At 44.3% G+C, this 23,596-nt stretch overlaps 1 protein-coding gene across 4 annotated transcripts in view; it reads right to left on the bottom strand.

Annotated features, from left to right (window-relative positions):
* Nucleotides 1-16,442, bottom strand: part of LOC132833949 (sialic acid-binding Ig-like lectin 13) — a 39,808-nt gene extending 23,366 nt beyond the window's left edge. The window contains exons 1-2 of one of the 4 annotated variants that reach the window (XM_060852637.1): nt 16,338-16,442; nt 3,663-3,730 (exon numbers count right to left, since the gene is read on the bottom strand). In XM_060852637.1, coding sequence (XP_060708620.1) covers nt 3,663-3,702 — 40 coding nt within the window. In that variant the 5' untranslated portion in view covers nt 3,703-3,730; nt 16,338-16,442. Of the gene's footprint in view, nt 1-3,662; nt 3,731-4,436; nt 4,524-9,909; nt 9,992-16,337 lie in introns of those variants that run through there. The other 3 variants (XM_060852638.1, XM_060852636.1, XM_060852639.1) reach the window with 3 other exon arrangements.
* Nucleotides 16,443-23,596: the final 7,154 nt, after the last annotated feature.

Genomic DNA, 23,596 nt, shown 5'->3' with positions numbered 1-23,596 from the left:
GAATGAGGAACCCTCAGAAGCCACAACTTATCAGCATAATTAATCACTAATTTGTCACACCTCCCAGATACCTTTAAAATGTTGTAATTGTACCAGCCTCCGCCACTTCCCCTGGCAGCTCATTCCATACTCATACCACCCTCTGTGTGGAAAAGTTGCCCCTTTGGTCCCTTTTATATCTTTCTCCTCTCACCCTGAACCTACGTCTTCTAGTCCTGGATTCCCTCACCGCAGGGGAAAGACCTTGTCTGTGTATCCTATCCATTCCCCTCATGATTTTATAAACCTCTGTAAGGTCACCCCTCAGTCTCCGATGCTCCAGGGAACACAGCCCAGCCTATTCAGCCTCTCCCTGCAGCTAAAATCCTCCAACCCTGGCAACATCCTTATAAATCTTTTCTGAACCTTTTCAAGTTTCACAAGTTTCTGTTAGGAAGGAGACCAGAATTCCAAAAGTGCCTAGCCAATGCCTTGTTCAGCCACTACATGATCTCCCAATTCCGATACTCAATGCTCTGACTAATAAAGGAAAGGATGCCAAATGCCTTCTTCACTATCCTTCCTACCTGTGACTCTGCTTCTAAGGAACCAAGAACCTGCACTACAAGGTCTCTTTGTTCAGCAACACTCCCTAGGACCTTACCATTAAGTGTACAAGTCCTGCCCTGATTTGCTTTTCCAAAATGCAACACCTCGCATTTATTTAAATTAAACTCCATCTGCCACTCCTCAGCCCATTAGACAACCTGATCAAGATTCCCTTATAATCTGAGGTCTGCTTCTTTGCTGTCCTCTACATCTCCAATTTTGGTGTCACCTGCAATCTTACTAACTATGTCTCTTTTGTTCACACCCAAATCATTTATATGAATGAACAACAGCATTGGACTCAGCACCGATCCTTGTGGTACACCACTGGTCACAGGCCTCCAGTCTGAAAAGCAACCCTCCACCACCACCCTCTGTCTTCTACCTTCGAGCCGGTTCTGTATCCAAATGGCTAGTCCTCCCTGTAGTCCATGAGATCTAACCTTGCTAATCAGTCTTCCACGGGGAACCTTGTCGAATGCCTTACTCATGATCTAAGGCAGTGATTCTTAAACTGTTTTGCTTGAAGAACTCTTTTTTAGATGGTTTCACAACTCCAGACTCTCAATCACATTTTATGATGCAGTTTCATATTCCTAACATAAGTGTACTGTCTTGAAGACAGTTTTAATTGTGGGATTTAGGAAGCCAGCAATCACTTGGAGGACTATTTGAGGACAATGTCATTGATGTAAACAATGACGAGAATGACTAGAGAGACTAAGAATTGCAGATAATTGTGAATCCATTGGATTAGATATAACAGTTATCTGATGAAAGAGCAGCGTTCCAAAGCCTACCAGGTGGAAGTAGTCATGGGTCTGGGAGGTGGTGTCTGAGAATCTTTGGTGAATTTCTGCAGTGCATCTTGCAGATAGTACACGCTGCTGCTACTGAGCGTTGGGGATGGATGGAGTGGAACTGCTATTCAAGACCGAAATAAGGAAGAATTTTGAATGTTTGGACATATCCACACCTGAGAGTGGTGATAGATGGGTCATTCAATATATTCAGTGCTAAGACAGGAAAAGCTTTGATTGACAAGAAAGACATTGGGGTGGGGGCAGGGTGGGGCAGGCAGGAAAGTAGAGTGCATTTCACAATTGGATCAACTTATTGGCTTATTTCTCAGGCTGGAGAGGCTCCACTTGCTACCTGATGAAGAAGCAGTGCTCCAAAAGCTTGTATTTCCAAATAAACCTATTGGACTATAACCTGATGTTGTATGATTTTTAACTTCATCCACCCCAGTTCAACACTGGCACTTCCACATCATGGCTTCCATCTCGAAGTACAAGGGCAGCAGGTACCGAACACCACCACCTTCATGTTCCCCTCCAAAGTTACTCACTTTCATGCCTTGATAATATATCACCATTCCTTCAGTATCACTGTGTCAAAATTCTGGAATTCCCTCCCAAGGGCGTTGTAAATCTACCTACAGCATATGGACTGCAGCAACTCAAGAAGGCAGCTCGCCCAGACCTTCAGAAGGAGCAGTGAGGGGTGGCAATAAATGGTGGACTCATCCAGCAATGCCCATGTCTCATGAGTCATTGAAAAAATTGCTGATTTGGAAGCTCTCGTTCTTGATTGACGTATCCAAACTGAGTGCTCCCCTCATCCCCAAGTATCTGTGCTGTCAGCCTCCTAGTGTACTGCATCACCACCACTCGACTGGAAGGAAATCAGAGGGTGGTTGCTGAAAACCATGATAACTGAGAGATTCTGTCATTTTAAAAAGGGGCAAGTGTTGGGGAGTTCTGGGAGAGGATATCTTCCGAGCTACACTTCCATTAGTTAATCCAAAATTAAGTTTTTCATTTCTCCTGTCTTCAACTCCCGCTTCCTTGTTTCGCACTCACTCTCAGTTTCTCTCACTCTCGCTCCCAGTGATAGAATGAATCTACTGAGGACCCCTTGGAAATTATTGCCCTCAATTTGATCATATTGCCTGTTTGTAACCGCTTTGGATTCTCATTGACTGAGGGATTTCTCTGAGTCTTCATTATCTGAGGAGTGTATTTGGAACTCCATATACTAAGGGATCTCTTAATCCTCATTGTCTGGGGGAATCTATTTGGCTTATTACTATTTAAGGGATCCCTTTGGATTCCCTTTGTCTGAAAAATTTCTTTTGGTCTTCATTGACTACTTACTCTCTTTGGATCCTCATTATTTCTGTGGGATCTCTTTGGATCCTCATTGCCTCAGGGATTATTTCTGATCCAACCCCCATATTGTTGTATTGCTGATTTTGATATGGCTTTGGAGACTGACTGTTCCCCAAGCTCAGGACTGGTAAGGAACTTAAATTACTGGATTTCAGAATCATATGGCATAGATGGAGACCATTCCATCCATTTTCCCTGAGTCAGATCTTTGAAAGGACTCTCAAATTAACCCCCATGATATCGTCTTTCCCCCACTGCCCTGAAAATGTATTCCTTTGCAATGTTCTTTTAATTTGTGCTCTTCAAACTTCCTCTCCACTCTGATTCCACTGCCCTCTCACGCAGCAACTAATTGATCTCCTCTGGAGCTGCAATGTTTTCAGAGTCTGCAAATTTACACAGTGCAGCAGATCAGAGACCATCAGGATAACTCCTCTCTTGTCTATTCTAGGAGCTGCTGGAGGTCATTCAGAATAAAATTGGCAAAAGACACAAACTTCAGGCAGAGTTAACAAAGTTCTGGCTACATGATCCACATTACCCTTCAGTTTTTATCCAATTGTCCCTGTCACTCCACATGCACTGACCTACATTTGTACCTTTTCTGTCAACACCTCAGTTTTATGATCTCCATCTATTTCCAAGCCCTCCACTGTCCTACTCCCTATCTCTGTAACTTCACCAACTGTTGGACCCTTTGAGATCTCTTTCCCTCCTCTATTGCTGTTGTTAGACTAGGAGCCAATGTATATCAGTGATCATGGAGTGACGTGTGAACCAGACTTGGTGTGAATTTGTATGCTGGTTCACTGCAAAATTGGTTCCCAACCAGAGCTCAATAAGAATGATCATTTTCAAAACTATTAACCACAAAGCTGTCTGCACTGACAATGACATTACCTTGAAGAAGTAACAACAGGAAGTGAGCTTTCCCAATCATTGTGCACTCCCAGATATTTTATCAGCTTCTGAAAAAGAAAGAAATTAACAAGACCTTACCTATTGAGAGATCAGAACTGCTTTGAGACAGTGTCTTCACAGACTTGAGCCATATGCCCTGATGTTACTCAAAGTAAAAATGTTTCAAAGACATCAATCACTCGAATCTGTTCTTAAGTTAAGACCGCAAGAAAGAGGAGCATGAGTAGGCTTTTTGCCCACTTCAGTCTGCTCCACCATTTAATGTGATAATGGCTAATCCAGCATTTCTCACATTCACTTCCCCGTGTTTTGTCTGTCACCCTCGATCCCCTGATTGATGAAGAATCTGTTTCAGCCTTTGATATACACAATGACTCTGCCCCCACAGCTCACTGGCAAGGAGTTACAAAGACTCTCAACCTTCTGAAAGAAGAAATTTCTCCTTATCAGAGTTTAAATTTGTATCCATTTATTCTGAGACTGTGCCCTCTGGTTCTATAAGAGGGGAAACATCCACACACCCTGCCAAACCCATTAAAAATCTATTTGTTTCAATCAGATCACTTCTCATTCTTTTGAACTACGGTGAATACAGTTTAGCCTTTGCTCATAAGACAATCCCTTCGTACCAGAAATTATCCTGGTGAGCCTTCTCTGAACTGCCTCCAGTAAAACAATACATTTAAAGATTGACAGTACCAAAAAAGGATGATGGTGGTTGTGGAAGTGAATTCCAAACATTGTGTTACTTACCCAGGACCTGCCTGACAGTTTGTCTGGGGAGTATGTGCCGAGATGCTCTGCTCGGGCTGGGTGTCACTTTCCTGTGCTGTTCCATTCGTGTTTTAAATTAGAAAAGGATGACACACCAATTCAAAATGAGGAAGTAAGAAGCCAGTGATAAGGAAAGTGGAGTCGAGAGTGCGGTGCTGGAAAAGGACAGCTGGTCAGGCAGCATTACTTTCGCCTAGGATAAGGAAATTGTTGAACATTTGAATCACACTCCGAGTTAGGCAATTGGTCATATGTCGTATCCACCCTGGTCCCATGTGGAAATTCAATTGGTACAGTCCTCAGTTCAGAGTCTGTATCTGCCATGAAGCAGGTTGACAATCCACACAGGCTATTTGGGTATTTATTCCACAGTGTGTAAGCGTCACTGTCTGTCCTAACTGCCCCATGAAGGTGCTGTCCACGTGTTGTAGCTAAACCTACAATTCTGTCAGAGAAGGACCTCCAGGATTTTGAGAGTGACACTGAAGGCACACCAATTTATTTCCAAGCCCAAATGGAGAATGACCCTATCACCATAAGAATTAAGAACAGGAGTAGGCCTTTCGGTCCCTTGAGCCAGCTCTGTTGTTCAAAAAGAACAATGCTGATTAGACATTCCTCAGATCTACTTTACCATTTCCCTAAGTGCACAGGAGAGAAACATAGAGGATGGTGTCCCGATGTATCTGATTCCGTGGTCCTTCCAGATGAAAGTGTTCGTGGGTTTTGGTGTCTTGGTGTAGGATGCACCAGAGCAGTGGAAACATTTTATTTTTGGTGGATCAGTACTGAGAGAGTGTTGCACTGTCAGAGGGTCAGGACTGAGAGAGTGCCACACTGTTGGAGGGTCACAACTAAGTCAGGACAATTCTGTTACAAATATAATGTAGATTTATCTGCTTTCCCAAAAACCTTTTCAGCATGGCTATGTTCATGAACAACTGCCAACTAAATGCTACAATCTAGTGAGAGGCCAGCAACTTTTGCTTTACAGGAGACAGAGTGTCATAGCTAAAGACATGCCAAAAATACAAAATACAACATATCTCGGTTTTAGACAAGTAAAAATAAACATTATATTGCAACATTTGATAAGTAGTACAATACATGTAGAACATGAATTCTAACTGTGCGTTAAAAAGATGTGATAAGCAAATCATCAATGTGATTATGACACTCATGCTTCTGAATTTATACTCGTATATTTTATTGACATGCTGGATCAGTGCATCTCATTTATCTTGAAATAGATTGCAATTCTTCACTTTTCCTAACCTTACCTTGAAATGTCCTACGGAGACATTGCATCATGCTGTACATGATTTTATTTGATTTATTTATTGTCACATACTGAATTACACTGCGAAACTTGGTTTACAAGCCATACAGGCAGATAATAGTGAACAAGGATGTACGGAGGAATACAGGTTTCATTGCACAGGGAGTGCATCATGTGAGAGCAACGTGAGCAAGGTCAATATTATTTGAGGCCAGAGAGTTCATTCATCATTCTAATAATGGCTGGGAAGAAGTTGTTCCTGAACCTGCTGGTGCTTGTGTTCAGCTTCTGTACTTTCTGCCTGATGGAAGGAGATCATTAATGAGGTGTGATGGTCCTTGATCATGTCAGTCACCTTTCTGCATCAACGAGCCATGTAAATGGAGTCCAATAGCTTCTGTGATGGTCTGGGCTGTGCACACCATCTTCGGTAGTTTTACAGTCCTTGGCAGGACAGTTGCAAAGTAGCATTTTCTGTCAATGTAATCCCAGTACAGGTATACACCTCCCAAGGTCTTTCATTTCTTGGATTACCCAAGTGAAAATGTGAAGCATCCTTGAAAGTTAAAGGGAGTTGTTTTGCTATGAAACACTGTGTTAGTGGTTCTCTAACATAATGATCTCACGCTATCCCCTTTCTGGAAGGAGAATTTGCAAACTGACTTTATTAAAACATGTTAAAACGTTGCAAACCTTTATTTACTTTGCACACATCACTACCTTATGAAGTGAAGCATATAACCTCACAGAGCTGGTATTGTGCTTTTAACTGTTTAAAATGTGTCCTCCCAACCCCTCTGTATCTTTTAAATAAGGTTAGCAAAACTGTGCATAGCTGTCGAAGTTTCAAAGCTATTTTCACATAAGTTTATGACTGTTCATTTTCAAGGTATAGTTTTCCCTCAGCAAGTTGTGGTAGTGATGTGAAAGTTAATAATCTGTGGAACATGATTTGCCCAGCCAGTGATACTCACATTCTGTAAATGACTATGCAAGGCAGTAATGTTTAACTATCAGATATGGATAGCAATTGAAAATAACCATGAGCTACAGACAACTGCAAGTTTACTATGTGTATAAACTGTGCTGGTCCCTGACCCACAGATAATTTTACACAGAATTACAACAGAACTACAATACAGGAACATTCCCCTCCACTCCGTGGCAGTGTTTCTGCCCACACCAGCCCTCTCTGCATCTGCACTCCCCCTCCCCACCCTGACCCCTCCCCCAACCCCCTTCCCCACCATCACCGTCTCTCTATTTCTCTCTCGGCTGTTGTTCCAACTTCACCCACTTAAATACGCCAACACGATTCAGCCCAACACACCCCATAAGAGCAAGTCCCACATTTTCCCCGACTCTTGTCAGAGCGAGTCCTACATTCTCCCTCACTCCCTGTGGGACCAAGTCGCAAATTCTCCCCTCACTGCCTGTGGAAATGGGTCCCATATTCCTACCCCACTTCCTATGGGGGTATGTCCCACATTCTCTGTGAGAGCAAGTCCCACATTCACCACCTCCCCAACTCCCTGTGGAAGCGAGTCCCACATTCCCCCCATTTCCTGTGGGGAGCAAGGCTCACATTCTTCCCCTACACTCCCCGTGAGAGGGAGTTCCATATTTAACTTCCTGCCCAGTTTCTCCTGAATTCCCTGTTGGATTTATGAGGGTCTGCCTTCTACAGATGACCCCTTGTTCTGGTCTCCCCCTCCTCCCACAAGTGGGAACATCTTCTCTACATCTTCCTGATTTAAAATCCTTCCAGAATATTAAAGACCTCAATCTGGTCATCCTTCAACTTCCTCTTTTCAAGAGAAAAAAAAGCCTCAGACTGTTCTGTCTGAGCGAATGTCAGTCACTGTCACTAACAGGCACGTTGAAGTCCCCTTTAATTCTACTAGCCGTGTTGCTCCATTGAAAGAAATGTCTCCAAAAACAGCGCCTTTTTCAATCGAGACCACGTTATTTAAAAATAGCGATTACATTAGTTGGCTCCTCACGAGATGAACCCTTCACCCATTTCTGGAGAAACTACTCTGAGAGCTGTATTCAAGTTATGAATTATATCCACAAGGAGGCAGCCCCTCAGAACTCACCCTCCAAATATGCAGCATGCCCTCATTACTGACCCTCTGAGAATACTGCATTCCCTGAGTAATTACCCTCCGACAGTGAGGCACTCCCTCAGCATTCAGCCTCCGACAGTGCGGTGCTCACTTAGTACTGACCCTGTCATAATGCAGCACTCCCTGGCTTTCTGACAGTGCGGCATTCCCTCAGTGTGGACCCTCTGACAGTGCAGCACTCCCTCAGCACTGACCCTCTGACAGTGCAGCACTCCCTCAGCACTGACCCTCTGACAGTGCAGCACTCCCTCAGCACTGACCCTCTGACAGTGCGGCATTCCCTCAGTGTGGACCCTCTGACAGTGCAGCACTCCCTCAGCACTGACCCTCTGATAGTGCAGCACTCCCTCAATAATGACCCTCTGACAGTGCAGCACTCCCTCATTAATGACCCTCTGACAGTGTAGCACTCCCTCAGTACTGAACCGTTGACAGTTTGGCGCTCCCTCAGCACTGACCATTTGACAGTGCGGCATTCCCTCAACACTCACCCTCCGACAGTGCAGCAATCTCTGTGTACTGACCCATCACAGTGCAGAACTCTCTCAGTACTGAGCCTCTGACACTGATGCACTCTCTCAGTACTGACTCTCTGACAATATGGCACTCCGTCAGCACTGAATCTCTCACAGTGTATCTCTGCCTCACCACTGACCATCTGACAGCGCAGCAGTCCCTCAGCGCTGACCCTCCAACAGTGTAGCACTCCCTCAAAACCGACCCTCTGACAGTGCGGCACTCTCTCAGTCCTGATCTTCCATACATGTGTCCCTCCCTTGCACAAATGTTTAATAAAGTTTAGTTCCTGGTGGACAGTAGTGTGTACTGCCTGCCCCTAAATGCCTTTTCTGGGTTCAGTTAAGTGGAAATGGAGCCAGGTGAAACAATATCCTATGTAATCTGCCTCTAGAAGGTCTGAGCTCAGCAAGTGAAATAATTGTATTGTTCCTAGCGATCCCATGCCTCGGAAATTGCAGGAGAAACTGATGATGTTACCAAGGTTAGATCGGATGAGGATGGCTGGTTCCTGACTGTGTTAGTCAGATCACTAACAGGCACATTAAAGTCACAAATCGCGGAAATCACTTCAATTTTACAAGCTGCACTGCTCCATCGAAAGTGATGTCTCCAAAAGCAGCACTTTCCTCAATCGGGCCCACATTATTTAAAAAATATTGATTTCCTCACGAGATGAACCCTTCACCCATTTCTGGAGAAACTATTCTGAAAGCTGTATTCAAGTTATTAATTATATAGACAAGGAGGCAGCCCCTCAGAACTCACCCTCCAAATATGCATGCCCTCATTCCTGTTGGAGGATGAGTCCTGAGGGGATATTGCACTGTCGGAGGCCAGTGCTGACAGAATGCTGCGCTGTGAGACAGTCTCTCCTGAGAGAGTGCGACACTGACAGACGGTCAGTACTGAGGGAGCGCTGCACTGATGGAGGTTCAGTACTGAGCCCTCATTACTGACCCTCTGAGAATACTGCACTCCCTGAGTACTTACTCTCTGACAGTGCAACTCCCTCAGCACCGATCCTCCGACAGTGCAGTGTTCACTCAATACTCCCCTGTCACAATGCAGCATTCCTTGAGTACTGATGTTCTGGTAGTGCGGCGCTCCCTCAGTATGGACCCTCTGACAGTGCAGCAATCCCTGTACTGACCATTCAACAGTGCAGCACTCCCTCAGCGCTGACCCTCTGACAGTGCTGCGGACACTGTTGCACTCTCTCAATACTGACTCTCCAACAATGTGGCACTCCCTCAGTACTGACCGTCTGTCAGTGTCGCACTCTCTCAGGACAGACCGTCTCACAGCGCAGCATTCTGTCAGCACTGACCTCCGACAGTGCAATATCCCCTTCAGGGCTGACCCTCCAACAGTGCGATACTCTCTCAGTGACAACCCTCAAACAGTATATCACTCCTTCACCACTGACCATCCAGCAGTGCGGCAGCCCCTCAGCACTGACCCTCTGACAGTGTAGCATCCCTTTAGTACAGACGCTCCATAAGTGCAGCACTCTTTCAAAACTGACCTCTGACAGTGCTGCACTCCCTCAGTACCGATTCTCCAACAGTGCAGCACTCCCTCAGCACTGATCTTCCGTAAGTGTGTCTCTGCCAAGAATATTTTTTAAATAAAGTGTAGTTCCTGGTGAACACTAGTGTGTACTGCCTGTCCTAATTGCCTTTTTTGGAGAATCTCAGCCTGAGGTCAGAGGAAATAGAGTCAGGTAGAACAATATCCTGTGTTATCTGCCCCAGAGGGTCTGAGCTCAGCAAGTGAAAGAATTGCATTGTCCCCAGCATTGATCCCAGGCCTTGGATCTTGCCTCTGTGCAGGGGAAAGTGAAGGAGGAGCCCATGTTACCAAAGTGGTTAGGTCAGTTGAGGATGGCTGGTTGCTGGCTGTGTAATATTGCCAACAAAATGACATTCGTCAGTAACTGTTGAGCAATTCTCACTCATGTCACACACAGGCACGTGCAAACCATGGTGCAGAAATTGCCTTTAATTCTACCAGCTGCACTGCTCCATCGAAAGTAATGTTTCCAAAAACAGCACCTTCCTCAATTGAGCCCACATTGTAGTGATTTCACCAGTCGGTTTCTCACGAAATGAAACCTCTGCCCATTTGTGGAGAAACTAATCTGAGAACAGTATTCAAGTTATTAATTATATCAACAAGGAGGTAGTCTATCAGTACTCACCCTCTGAATATGCGGCATGTCCTCATTACTGACCCTCTGAGAATGCTGCACTATCTGAATACCCACCCTCCTACAGTGTGGCACTCCCTCAGCACTGATCCTCCAACAGTGTGGCATTCATTTAGCACTGACCCTCCGACAGTGTGGCACTCCCTCAGCACTGACCCTCCGATAGTGCGGCACTCCCTCAGCACTGACCCTCCAACAGTGCGGCACTCCCTCAGCACTGACCCTCCAACAGTGTGGCACTCCCTCAGCACTGACCCTCCAACAGTGCGGCACTCCCTCAGTACTGACCCTCTGACAGTGCGGCACTCCCTCAGCACTGACCCTCTGACCGTGCGGCACTCCCTCAGCACTGACCCTCCAACAGTCCGGCACTCCCTCAGCACTGACCCTCCAACAGTGCGGCACTCCCTTAGCACTGACCTTCCGACAGTGTGGCATTCATTTAGCACTGACCCTCCAACAATGTGACACTCCTTCAGCACTGATCCTCCAACAGTGCGGTGTTCCCTCATTACTGACCCTCCGACAGTGCGGCACTCCCTCAGTACTGACCCTCCGACAGTGCGGCACTCCTTCAGCACTGACCCTCCGACAGTGTGGCATTCATTTAGCACTGACCCTCCAACAATGCGACACTCCTTCAGCACTGATCCTCCAACAGTGCGGTGTTCCCTCATTACTGACCCTTTGACAGTGCGGCACTCCCTCAGTACTGACCCTCCGACAGTGTGGCACTCCTTTGGCACTGACACTCCAACAGTCCGGCACTCCCTCAGCACTGACCCTTCGACAGTGCGGCACTCCCTTAGCACTGACCCTCCGACAGTGTGGCATTCATTTAGCACTGACCCTCCAACAGTGCGACACTCCTTCAGCACTGATCCTCCAACAGTGCGGTGATCCCTCATTACTGACCCTTCGACAGTGCGGCACTCCCTCAGTACTGACCCTCCGACAGTGCGGCACTCCCTCAGTACTGACCCTCCGACAGTGTGGCACTCCTTTGGCACTGACACTCCAACAGTGTGGCACTTGTTTAGCACTGATCCTCCGATAGTGCGGCACAGCCTCATTACTCCTCCGCTGAGAATATCGCACCCGCTGAGAACCGAGCTTCCAACAGTGCTTCACGTCCTCCATATCGATCCTCCTATAATGCTCCGCTCCCTCATCAGCGACCCTCTGACCGCGTGGCACTCCTTCAGTACTGATTGTGCAATAGTGCCGCACGGCCTCATTACTGAATCTCTGACAATACGGCATTCCTTCTTGATATTGGAGAATCTTAGCCTGAGCTCTAAGGTCAAGTCTGAACCTGGTTGTAATCTGCCTTTGAGAAAAGCTGACGCAGGAGGAGCAAGCGAGAGAAAGAGAGCAAAATCAAAGGAGAACAGGAGACAAAGCAAGTTGGACAGAGATAGTCAGAAGGACCGTGCTGACTGTCCCTAATCATTCATTGCCTCTCCAAATGGCTCTAAATCCTATCTTTCAGAACCACCTCCAACAATTTAGCCACCACCTACAGGTCTATAGTTCCCAGGCTTCTCCTTGCAGCCTTTCTTAAACAATGGCACATCATTAGCCACTCTCCAGTCATCCGGTACCCCACCTGTAGTTATAGATGATATAAGTTTTCTGAAATGGACACCACAATGTCTCCCCTAACCTCCCACAGCATGCTGGATACACTACATCAAGTCTTGGAAATGTATCCACTTTTATGCCTGTGTTAAAATTACAGGTTCGAGGAGAAAGTGAGGTCTGCAGATGTTGGAGATCAGAGCTGAAAAATGTGTTGCTGGAAAAGGGCCTGAAGAAGGGCTTATGCCCGAAACGTCATATCTCCTGTTCCTTGGATGCTGCCTGACCTGCTGCGCTTTTCCAGCAACACATTTTCAGTTAAAATTACAGGTTGCCTTTTTAAAACAGAGTGTGTGTGACTTTGGGACTCATTGCCTGAGAAGCTGGTGGAGGTGTGACCTGTGAGTATATTTAAGATGGGGTAGATTCTTGTTGGCCTGGGGAATCAGCGGTTATTGAGGATAGATGGGAATGTGAAATTCTAAACATAAACAGATCAGGCATGACCTTATTGAATGGTGGAACAGGATCAAGGGGCTGAATGGCCAACTTCTGTTCCAGATTCAGATGTTCATTCGCACTCATGTGCTGTTATCCATGTTAAAGGTCAGCCAGCCTCCTCTGTACTCAGTCTCCTAAATTCAATCATATTTGGCTGTATAATGCCCTGTACCTCTCTCTATTTCTCTCTCACACATACATACTCAGATATGGCGACAGAAGAATGGACAATGACAATTGCAACTTGAAGGACGGTACCCTATACCTTCGACTTTCTGTCCCACCCTTACAAGGCCGTGCAGGGAGTTTGGTTTAAATACTAGTATTACTGGAAATACACTGTTGCCTACAACAAATTTGTGGGCGGCACGGTGGCACAGTGGTTAGCACTGCTGCCTCACAGCGTCGGAGACCCGGGTTCAATTCCCGACTCAGGCGACTGACTGTGTGGAGTTTGCACGTTCTCCCCGTGTCTGCGTGGGTTTCCTCCGGGTGCTCCGGTTTCCTCCCACAGTCCAAAGATGTGCGGGTTAGGTGAATTGACCATGCTAAATTGCCCGTAGTGTTAGGTTAGGGGTATGGGTGGGTTGCGTTTCGGCGAGTCGGTGTGGACTTGTTGGGCTGAAGGGCCTGTTTCCACACTGTAAGTCTAATCTAATCTAAAGATCCCAATTATAGGATGTCCTATGTTTAATGCACAGATATAATTATAGACTTGGAGGAAAAGGATTGTTTCTTGAAACTCAGACTCGAGGACAGTGACAATCATTACTTTTATGTTGATGTGGAGGGATTCAAGATCACTCCTTCAAAGAAACAGTTCATCTATAGGTTCTAGGTAAGCCCCAGCCCCTCTGACAGTCCCTTCGTCCAAGGGGATATGGGTCATGCCTCTCAGACTGAAGGTCTCAGTGCTGGAGATATGAACTCCAAACTGGCTTCATCACAAGGTGCTACGCTGCGGGAGAGTCAGTACTGAGGGCGTGCTGCACTGTTGGAAGGTCAGCACTGAGGCAGTGCCACACTTTGGGACTATTATTAGGGAGAGCTGCACTGTCTGAGAGTCAGTGCTGAGGGAGCACCATACTGTCAGACGGTCAGCACTGGGGAGTGCAGTATTGTCAGAGGTTCAGTACTGAGGGAGCACGGCACTGTTGGAGGGTCAGTACTGAGGAAGTGCCACACTGCTAGAGGGTCAGTGCTGAGGGAGTGCTGCACTGTTGGAGGGGTCACTGCTCAGGGAGTGCTAAACTGTCCATTTTGTATCACGAAAGCTGACATTGTCTTCGCTCTTTCGGAACCGAAGAGTCTGTTTCCACATTGCAGGGATTATATGAAGTGACTAAAATCCCTGCTCCCAGGAACCATTCAATTCAATCTTCTCCATATCCTCTTGAAGACCCTCACATTCTTCCTAAATTGCAGTGACCAGAACTGGACACAATACCCCCTGTCTGAGTGGGTTTCCTCCGGGTGCTCCGGTTTCCTTCTACAATCCAAAAATGTGCCGGTAAGGTGAATTGGCCATGCTAAATTTCCTGTAGTGTTAGGTGAAGGGGTAAATGTAGGAATATGGATCTGGGTGGTATACGCTTCGGTGGGTCGGTGTGGACTTGTTGGGCTGAAGGGCCTGTTTCCACACTGTAAGTAATCTATTCTAATCTAATCTAATCTAATCTAATCTAATTCATGAACTAAGCAGTGCTTTATAAATACTCAATGTAACTTCCCAATTTCTGTCCTTGTCAGCTTGATCAGGCTCTTACCCTCTACATCAACACAAACAGCAATTTGCAAGCAGAATGTCTTCAGCAAATGGAGTGCAATTAAACTTCAGCATGTTGCTTTTTAGTGTACAGAGAGAAATCTCAAACCAGAGCTTCTCCTCTTGCTCAGCAAACTGAACCTTTTCCCCATCCCTTCTGCTCCCCAGTGCTGCTTATGACCCCATCATATCCAAACTGAGTGCAGCCAACATGGTTGAACAGTCCTGATCAGAAACATGACTTCACTTAACTTTGTTATCAAACCTAAACATACTTTCTGAATGTTGCATCTTGTTCATGCAGTGAAGAATTGCAAGGAGCATGTTAGTTATGAACATTATTACATTTTTAAACAGAATAGAATAAAATACTCATGTTGATCTGCAGATAAAAGAACAACTCAATTCAATATTGATTGAAACTTGTTGGCTCAAAGATCGACTCGCATTCTCTCACATTGCTCACATTGTTTGAAATCTTGGATTAAATGTAGAATGGAAATTTCCGATGGAAACACATTGTAGCCTGTTTACTGTCTGCAAAGCTTCCATGTCATGCCTTGCTACACACACACACACACACACACACACACACACATACACACACACACACACACACACACACAAATACTCCAGTTGAGTTCGTGAAGTTGCTTAGACACAGGCGACAGGGAAATGTTCTTAAGATGATGCACACTCTGAATGTACCCAAGAGTAGGGCATCATGCACTCAGTACAGCCCTCGGACAAAGTTGCACACCATCAGTACTAACACAGCACACGAGTACAGCACTCATTCAGGACTGACCCTGTGACAAAGGCCCATACACCCTCCTTATCTCTTTAGCACCTCTTCAGTTCCGCCAGCACCTACAACCCTCCCTGTCTGTGTTCCTTTCTAAAGACACCCATATCTCACCCCACCACGATACTCCACCCCCAACTATGGATGTAACGTTGCTCCTACAGCATTCTGAAGTCTGTTTGTTTCTCGAATCCTGACCTCATGACTATATCCCATTTTTCATTGCTCCCCCATTAGTGGCCGTATCTGAGATCTGGAACTCCCTCCCCGAATCTTGTGGCTCGAGGAGGATCTCACAGTCAGAATAAAGAGTACAGATCTGACACCTTCTACCCAGTCTCCTCAGCACACAACCACAAGGAGGAAGTAAAGTCACTGACTGGTAAACAGAACACAAGCCAATTCGTATGTGAAAGTCAGAAATTTATCATTTTCCTGTGTCTTTGAACCACAGAGCAGTTAAAATTCATATCACAGAATGACCAGCATGGAACGAGGCCATTCAGCCTCTCATGCCAGTTCTGGCTATCTGATAGATCGAACCCATTGGTTCCAATCTGTCCAAATACCCTTTTGAAAGTTCCTGTTGAATCTGCTTCCACCGCCCATTCAGAACCTGTGTTCCACATCACAACAGCTCATTGTGAGTAATAAACTTGAGCCTCCATACTCAGTCACAATTACGTCAAGTCAACAGAAGTTGAAGATTACTTTCATGTATTGGATATGGTTGCAGGAGGAAATTGTGTCAATAATTAGAGTCATACAGATGTATAGCATGGAAATAGACCCTTCGGTCCAACCCGTCCATGCCGACCAGATATCCCAATCCAATCTAGTCCCACCTGCCAGCACCTGGTCTATATCCCTCCAAACCCTTCCTATTCACAAACACATCCAAATGCCTCTTAAATGTTGCAGCTGTACCAGCCTCCACCACATCCTCTATGGCAGCTCATTCCATACACGTGCCACCCTCTGTGTGAAAACGTTGCCCCATAGGTCTCTTTTATATCTTTCCTCGCTCACCCTAAACCTATGCCCTCTAGTTCTGGACTCCACAACCCCAGGGAAAAGATTTTGTCTACTTACCCTATCCATGCCCCTCAAAATTTTTTAAACCTCTATAAGGTAGTCCCACAGCCTGCGCCGCTCCAGGAAAAACAGCCCCAGCCTGTTCAGCCTCTCCCTGTAGCTCAGGTCCTCCAGCCCTGGGAACATCCTTGTAAATCTTTTCTGAACCCTTTCAAGTTTCACAACATCTTTCCGAGAGGAAGGAAACCAGAATTGTACACAATATTCCAACAGTGGCCTAGCCAATGTCCTGTACAGCTGCAACATGACCTCCCAACTCCTGTACTCAATACTCTGACCAATAAAGGAAAGCATACCAAAAGCCTTTTTCACTATCCTATCTAACTGCGACTTCACTTTCAAGGAGCTATGAACCTGCACTCCAAGGTGTCTTTGTTCAGCAACGCTCCCTAGGACCTTACTATTAAATATATAAGTCCTGCTAAAATTGACTTTCCCAAAATGCAGTACCTCACATTTATCTGAATTAAACTCCATCTGCGACTTCTCAGCCCATTGACCCATCTGATCAAGATCCTGTTGTAATCTGAGGTAACCCTCTTCGCTGTCCACTACTCCTCCAATTTTGGTGTCATCTGCAAACTTACTAACTGTATCTCTTATGCTTGTATCCAAATCATTTATGTAACTTATCAGATTCTGTGCTGTGAACTTCAATTAATAGCAAGGAAAAGAAAGTGAGAGAAGTTATTAGCGGGAGCGTTCTACAGCTACCAACAGTGACCATCGTGTGAGACAATGTGTACTTGACAAAATACTGGGTTGGAACATAGAACAAAACAGTACAGGAACAGGACCTTTGGCCTACCAAGGTTGCGCCAATACAAGTTGCCTCTCTAAACTAAAAGTCTTTTGCCTCTATGTTGTCAGTATTTCTCAATTCCCTGCTTATTCATAGGTCTGTCACAATACCTCTTAGGCATTGCTATTGTCTCCACCTCCACCACCTCCTCTGGCAGTGCATTCCAGGCACATACCACCCTCTGGAAAAACCTTGTTACTCACATCTCCTTTAAACTTATACCTTTTACCTAAATTCTATATTTCCTTGTAACCTGACTGGGAAAAAGACTCTGACTGTCCATTCTATCCAAGCCTCTCATCATTTTGTAAGGTTCTATCCCTCATGCTTTGAAGTTCAAGTGAAATTAAACCAAGTATTAGCTATGAGGTATTAGCTCCTCATAGCTAATACCCTCCAAACCCAGCAACATCCTGGTTAACTATTTCTGTGCCATCTCCAAAGCCTCCACATCCTTTTAGCAGTGTAGTGCCCAGAGGAGTACACAAGGAGAAAGTGAGGACTGCAGATGCTGGAGATCAGAGCTGAAAATGTGTTGCTGGAAAAGCGCAGCAGGTCAGGCAGCATCTGAGGAACAGGAGATTCGACGTTTCAGGCATGAGCCCTTCTTCAGGAAACACAATAAAGTAGGAGTACACAATAAAGGAACAGTAATAATCATAGGTGGTTTTAATCTTCATCTAAACTGGAAAAATCAGATTTGTAGTCGTAGCCTGGATGAATAGTTCAGAAAATAACTTTAAGATATATTCTGAGAGCAACAAATTCCAGAACAGAGCAGCCTAAACTAGAGGTGAATTGTGCAATGTGGCAGTGTTACTGATTGACCTCAGAGTGCAGACACCTCCGCAGCAGCAGTTAGTGAGATGGTTGGTTCTAGGATTTGTATTTTAAACTTAAATAAAGTCAACAATGTGGTGTGAAAGCTGAGCTAGCTGAAATGAATTTGAACAACAGGCATGGGATAGATCAATGGACACAAAGACAGGGTGGACAGAATTTAATGGGATATTTCAACATATCAAAAGTTAAGTATGCTCCTCCTATAAGGAATGATTCTAAAGGGAGGTCCCATTATCTGTGGTTAAATAAATGGGTTCAAAAATATCAAACTGAAAGCAAAGCATGTTGTAAAGCAAAGATGAGCAGGAAGTCAGTATGTATCAATTGGCAGAGAATGCCTCAAAAACTAAAGCCTCTGACTCTATAACTCCATGCCTTTATTAATCAGGAGAAAGAAATTGGAAAATTGGAGCATGAGAGGTAGCTGGCTAAAAATTGAAAATGGGTAAACAATTGTTTCTACATATATCTCAAAAGGAATAGCTTAAGTAAAGTGATCATTGGTGCTTTAGGGAGGGTGTTATTTTGGTGAAAGAGAAAGAAAATGGTGAATGAAATAAATCAATGTTCTCTATTGTCTCAAGGATACAAAAGCACTCTGGTGAAAAATGTATTGCTGTTGTCGATGGTAAAAACAGCGCAAAATGGGCAAAAAGCTGCTGATGGCTGAAAGCATCACAAAATCGATGAAAGTGATTTTCAGTTGACTTAGACTAGCTTGTTCAGTGTAATGTTAAAGTAAACCTTAAGTTAGAACACTAGTGACTTTGTAGATGGTACACATCCAAGATAACACGGTTCAGATAACACAAAAAGGGTCCAATTGCAAACACACAGGTATGAACTGAAAATGTGTTGCTAGAAAAGCGCAGCAGGTCAGGCAGCATCCAAGGAATAGGAGATTCGACGTTTCGGGCTTAAGCCCTTCTTCAGGAAACTTATGCCCGAAACGTCGAATCTCCTGTTCCTTGGATGCTGCCTGACCTGCTGCGCTTTTCCAGCAACACATTTTCAGCTCTGATCTCCAGCATCTGCAGACCTCACTTTCTCCTCAAACACACAGGTACACTTCCTTATATAGAGACAGTTTGGATAAGGACACCTTTGAGTATGCCTGTAGAAGAATTCCATACCTCATTGATTTCAAGTCTGAGTGCCATCACAAATAGTTTTGCTTCAGTTAAGATTCCCAGATCAGCATAGCGATAGACTTTGAATATATACAAATATATCTAATATTTTAAAATGCACTGAGCATTAAAAATATTCCACTGAGTAACAGTGGGTCGCCTTAGACAGTAAGGCATCCACACTGCTGATAGGGAGGACTAAATTACAGCTGCTGAACTGTATTGGAATACTGTCCCATGATTAATGTGATTGGGTGCAGATGTACTTAATTAATGATTTGATTGGCCTGTAAATACAAAAAGCAGGCTGAAAACAAGAGTATAAAAGTTTACATCTTTCCTTTGTCCATTGAAGAAGCTTCTGACCCCAAGACGTTACTTCCCACTGGTGTAATTTCAATAAATTCTTTGACGGAAGAAGGGGCGGGGACTGTGGGCATCAAGAGATTTATGTCATCATTCAACCCTAACAAAGTAAATCAAGAGGTGGAAGTGAAAGAGAACCTTAATGAAAGTACATACATTCATGTGGTAAGTGATACTGCGTAAACTGATGGAGCTGTGGGCTAACATGTCCCTGGAATCTGGTGGACTTTATCCCATGGTGTTAATGGAAGTGGTGAAAGACACAGTCAATTGGTTGTTGTTAGTTTTACAATGTTTACTGGATCTTGGAATGATTCCATCAGATTATAAAGTAGCAAATATAACCCATCTATTCAAGGGAGGAAGGCCAAAAACAGGAAACCCTCGTTCTGAGGAAACTCACACTTTCTGTCATGGTGAAGCTGTTAGAAGTTTATTACTGAGTATTTAGACAAAGCCAAAGTAATTGAGAAGAGTCGACATAGTTTTGTGAAAGGGAGATCGTGTTTAACCAATGTGTTACAGTTATTTGAAGGAATAATGTGTGCTATAGATAAAGGAGAGCCTGGAGATGTACTGTGTTTCAATTTCTAGAAAGCATTTAGCAACTGGCTAGATGAAGATTATTGTGCACAGTGGAAGCTTATGCTGGGACAAGCTGGATTGTTGGTGGGGCCTCAGCTATTTACAGATGGCAGCAATGATATAGATGATGGAATAGAAAACATTAAGAGAAAAATAGGAGAAAATCCATTAGCCCCCTGGAACCATGTTAAATGCTACCTAGGTCTGCACAGAGACAACATCAAGGCCACAAAATGGGTTAACAGTTTATTTGAAATTTTGGACAAACTGCTGCCTTCTCACTGAACAAACTCCCTGATCTCACCTACACTGATACGTTGGCAATTCTAAAGAAACACCGAAGGGGATGCAGCACAGGAAGAAAATATTCAACCCAGGCAGTGCAAATTGACAATCACTCCCCAGGCAAGGAGATAGACAGGTCCAGGGTAAGTAACATAATGACAGGAACTTGCTTCCACCATCAACATCATTTTTTTGTTGATGTTGTAAGGACAGATTCCAATAATTGATGCCTTTGAAATGTTTCTGTTTATTGTTGTGATCTGGCTATAAGGAGAAAGTGAGGTCTGCAGATGCTGGAGATCAGAGCTGAAAACGTGTTGCTGGAAAAGCGCAGCAGGTCAGGCAGCATCCAAGGAGCAGGAGATTCGACATTTCGGGCATAAGCCCTTCTTCGGGCTTATGCCCGAAACGTCAAATCTCCTGCTCCTTGGATGCTGCCTGACCTGCTGCGCTTTTCCAGCAACACGTTTTCAGATCTGGCTATAAGGTTCAAGTCAGTCGGACAGAGCATCTTTTTTGATCAAAGGATGAATAATATGCAGAGCCATGAGCTTTGGGATATTCTGAGGAGATTAAAACTCTGCAGAAATTCAAATTCTTCATTGTTTTGATTTCTTGAAGCCTTCTAATTCTCTGCAGAGCACCTATCATCCTGCAGAGATAAGGACATTGTTTAAAAGGTGCCTTAATCTCTTCACAGCTGTTGGACAAGATGTGAGGTCTCATTAACTCCTTTCTCTTCCAGACCTTGAGAGGAAGAAACTGATGAAATTTCTAGGAGCAGAAAATGATTGGGAAATCTTACTTTGTGCTGTCATTTCTCCAAGTTAATATTATCGTTATCTCACAAAGATTTATGGTTAATAGTCTTTGTTAAAGATTGTTTGCACTGAGCTCTGATTGGGAACCAATCCAGCAGTGAGCCAGTGTACAAACTCATGCCAAGTCTGGTTCACACATTCTCACTGATATACACTGGCTCCCAGTCTGACAACAGTAATGGAGCAGCAGGGAGAGTTTGCAGCGTAGATTGCAGATCTAGAGGAGGATATAGGATGAGGGAATGGAGAAGGGAGATGAGGGGATGAGAAATAACTGGAGATTGTCATAAAGCTGAAGCTTTGGTAACCAATGCAGATCAGTGAAGAATGATCTTGTCATGGGAGTGAGCCATGATTAAAAACTGGGGATTGACATTTACTCTGAAACTGCTAGTCCAATTACAATTGTCTGTAGTTTCTGTCTTATGCTGATTTTCATTAGAATTGCCCATGAAGACAACACAGCAGCTCCTAGAATAGACAGGTTGTTCAGCATCACACTTCCTGTCAAATTTCACAGTGCGACAAACCTCAATAAGGGGGCAAGATAACCAACAAAGGCAAAGCAGTCAGTGGACGTGTCAAACATTTGATTCCATATTTATCTTTACTGTGAGCACATACAGAGCTCAGGTTAGACACACTTTGTTTGACTGTTTCACAGTGCCTGCTGTAGTAGGATCAGTGCTGAGCTTGGGGAACAGTTGGTCTCCTATGCTGTATCAGAATTAACAATACAACAACATTAGATTGGGATCAAAAATAATCCCTTTCACAATGAGAATCCAAAGGGATCCCTTCATCAATGAAGATCCAGAGTGATTCCTTACAGCAGGGAAGGTGTTCGGGGCAGGTCATGTCTGAACAAGTTAGTTGAATTTTCCAAAAAGGTGACCAGGTGTGGGATGGAAGGCAATGGTTTTGAAGTCGTCTTCTTGGACTTCTGGAAGGTCATGTGTGGGAGAGTGACAGCAGATATCAAAGCCCATTTGATCCAAGGAATGATGGCAAGCTGGAGTCATAATTGACCAAGTGGCAGGCAGCAGAGGGTAATGGTTGACAGGTGTTTTCTCCTCTGGACCAGTGGGATCCCACCGGACTAAGTATTGGGATTATTGTGGCTGTGGTTCATATAAATGATTCACACTTGCAAGTCAGAGGATTGGTCAGTAAATTTGCAAATGACAGGAATGTTGGCAAGGTTAAAAATATCAAGGAGGATTTAGATGAGCTCGCCAGATTGGCAGATCAGTGAGTAATGGAGTTCAGTCCTGAAAGGTGTGAAATTATGTAAGTGGGCAGGACAAACAATGCAAAGGAATATATAATGAATAGTAGAACCCTGGGAAGCACTGAGATCAGAGGGATTTTGGTGTGCATGTACACTTATCCCATAAGATATCAAAACAGATGGATAAAATAGCTCAGAAGGTGTTAGAGTGCATGTTGATTTTTCATTATTTTTCTGTTTATTGTGTCAGTTTTGGTTTGGACCTATGAACTAAGAGTTGTGAGACAAAAATAACTTGCTCACTTTGCAATAGCTTATTCTGAGTGGAAAAGAAGAGACCAAACAATTTTTTATTTGTTTGTGATGCCAGGCCTTCAGGTTAGTTGCAGGCTGATTCTTGATTAAAAGGATTCCAACAGACACAGCGATCCCAGAAATACCAATGTGTTTAAACAGAAGTTGGTGACACATGAGGTTCGTACCTAAGAATTGGTTCTGGCTAGTCTGGAAGAGACCCTACATTCAAGCAGGTGACAGATAGTGAATGGTAATTGAGACTTTGGGCAAAGAGAATCAGCTTATCAAGGTGAAACCAGGGTTGAAGTTTTTTTTAAACTGTACTTTCTGCTGAGATTAGTTTGTTGCTGATGACATAGCATGAAGATTTAAATGCTCTCTGATGAATCTCCCATGCCAGCTTGCAGAAGAACAAAGAGTTAGAAGTATTACTATTTTTACCTAAGTAAATTCAAAAGGTGAGCCTGATTTCCAGAGAAGCAACAAGGAGTCCACATTTATACTTGGGATACAATGCATCCTGAGAACCATTTAAGTCATCTGGCTAGTTTTATTATTGTGTTTCATTCATCTGTGAATGATGTTACATTGCTTGTCTGTGTGAATGGGGCTAAAAACAAATGTTTCTGGTTTACATAATAGATATTAATTAGAGTACCATGTTGTTTGATTTTTCTCTGCTAATGTTACTATGTATTCGATCAATTCTTAAATACAAATCCAACGGTTGGAGTTAATCATTTACCAAGTCTGGAATTAGTCAAAAGTTCAGTTCAGAGTCATTGGAGTAACTATTTGGAGTCATCGACAAATTTAATTTTACTTATGGTCAGCATATGGAATACTTGCCTTTATTAGCCCAGGCATGGAGTTCAAGACCAGGGAGGTGATGCTGG

Source organism: Hemiscyllium ocellatum, chromosome 38 (assembly GCF_020745735.1).
Source record: "Hemiscyllium ocellatum isolate sHemOce1 chromosome 38, sHemOce1.pat.X.cur, whole genome shotgun sequence".
Classification (NCBI taxonomy): Eukaryota; Metazoa; Chordata; class Chondrichthyes; order Orectolobiformes; family Hemiscylliidae; genus Hemiscyllium; species Hemiscyllium ocellatum.
Note: the sequence above shows the minus strand (reverse complement) of the source record. Positions and strands in the feature narration are given on the sequence as shown.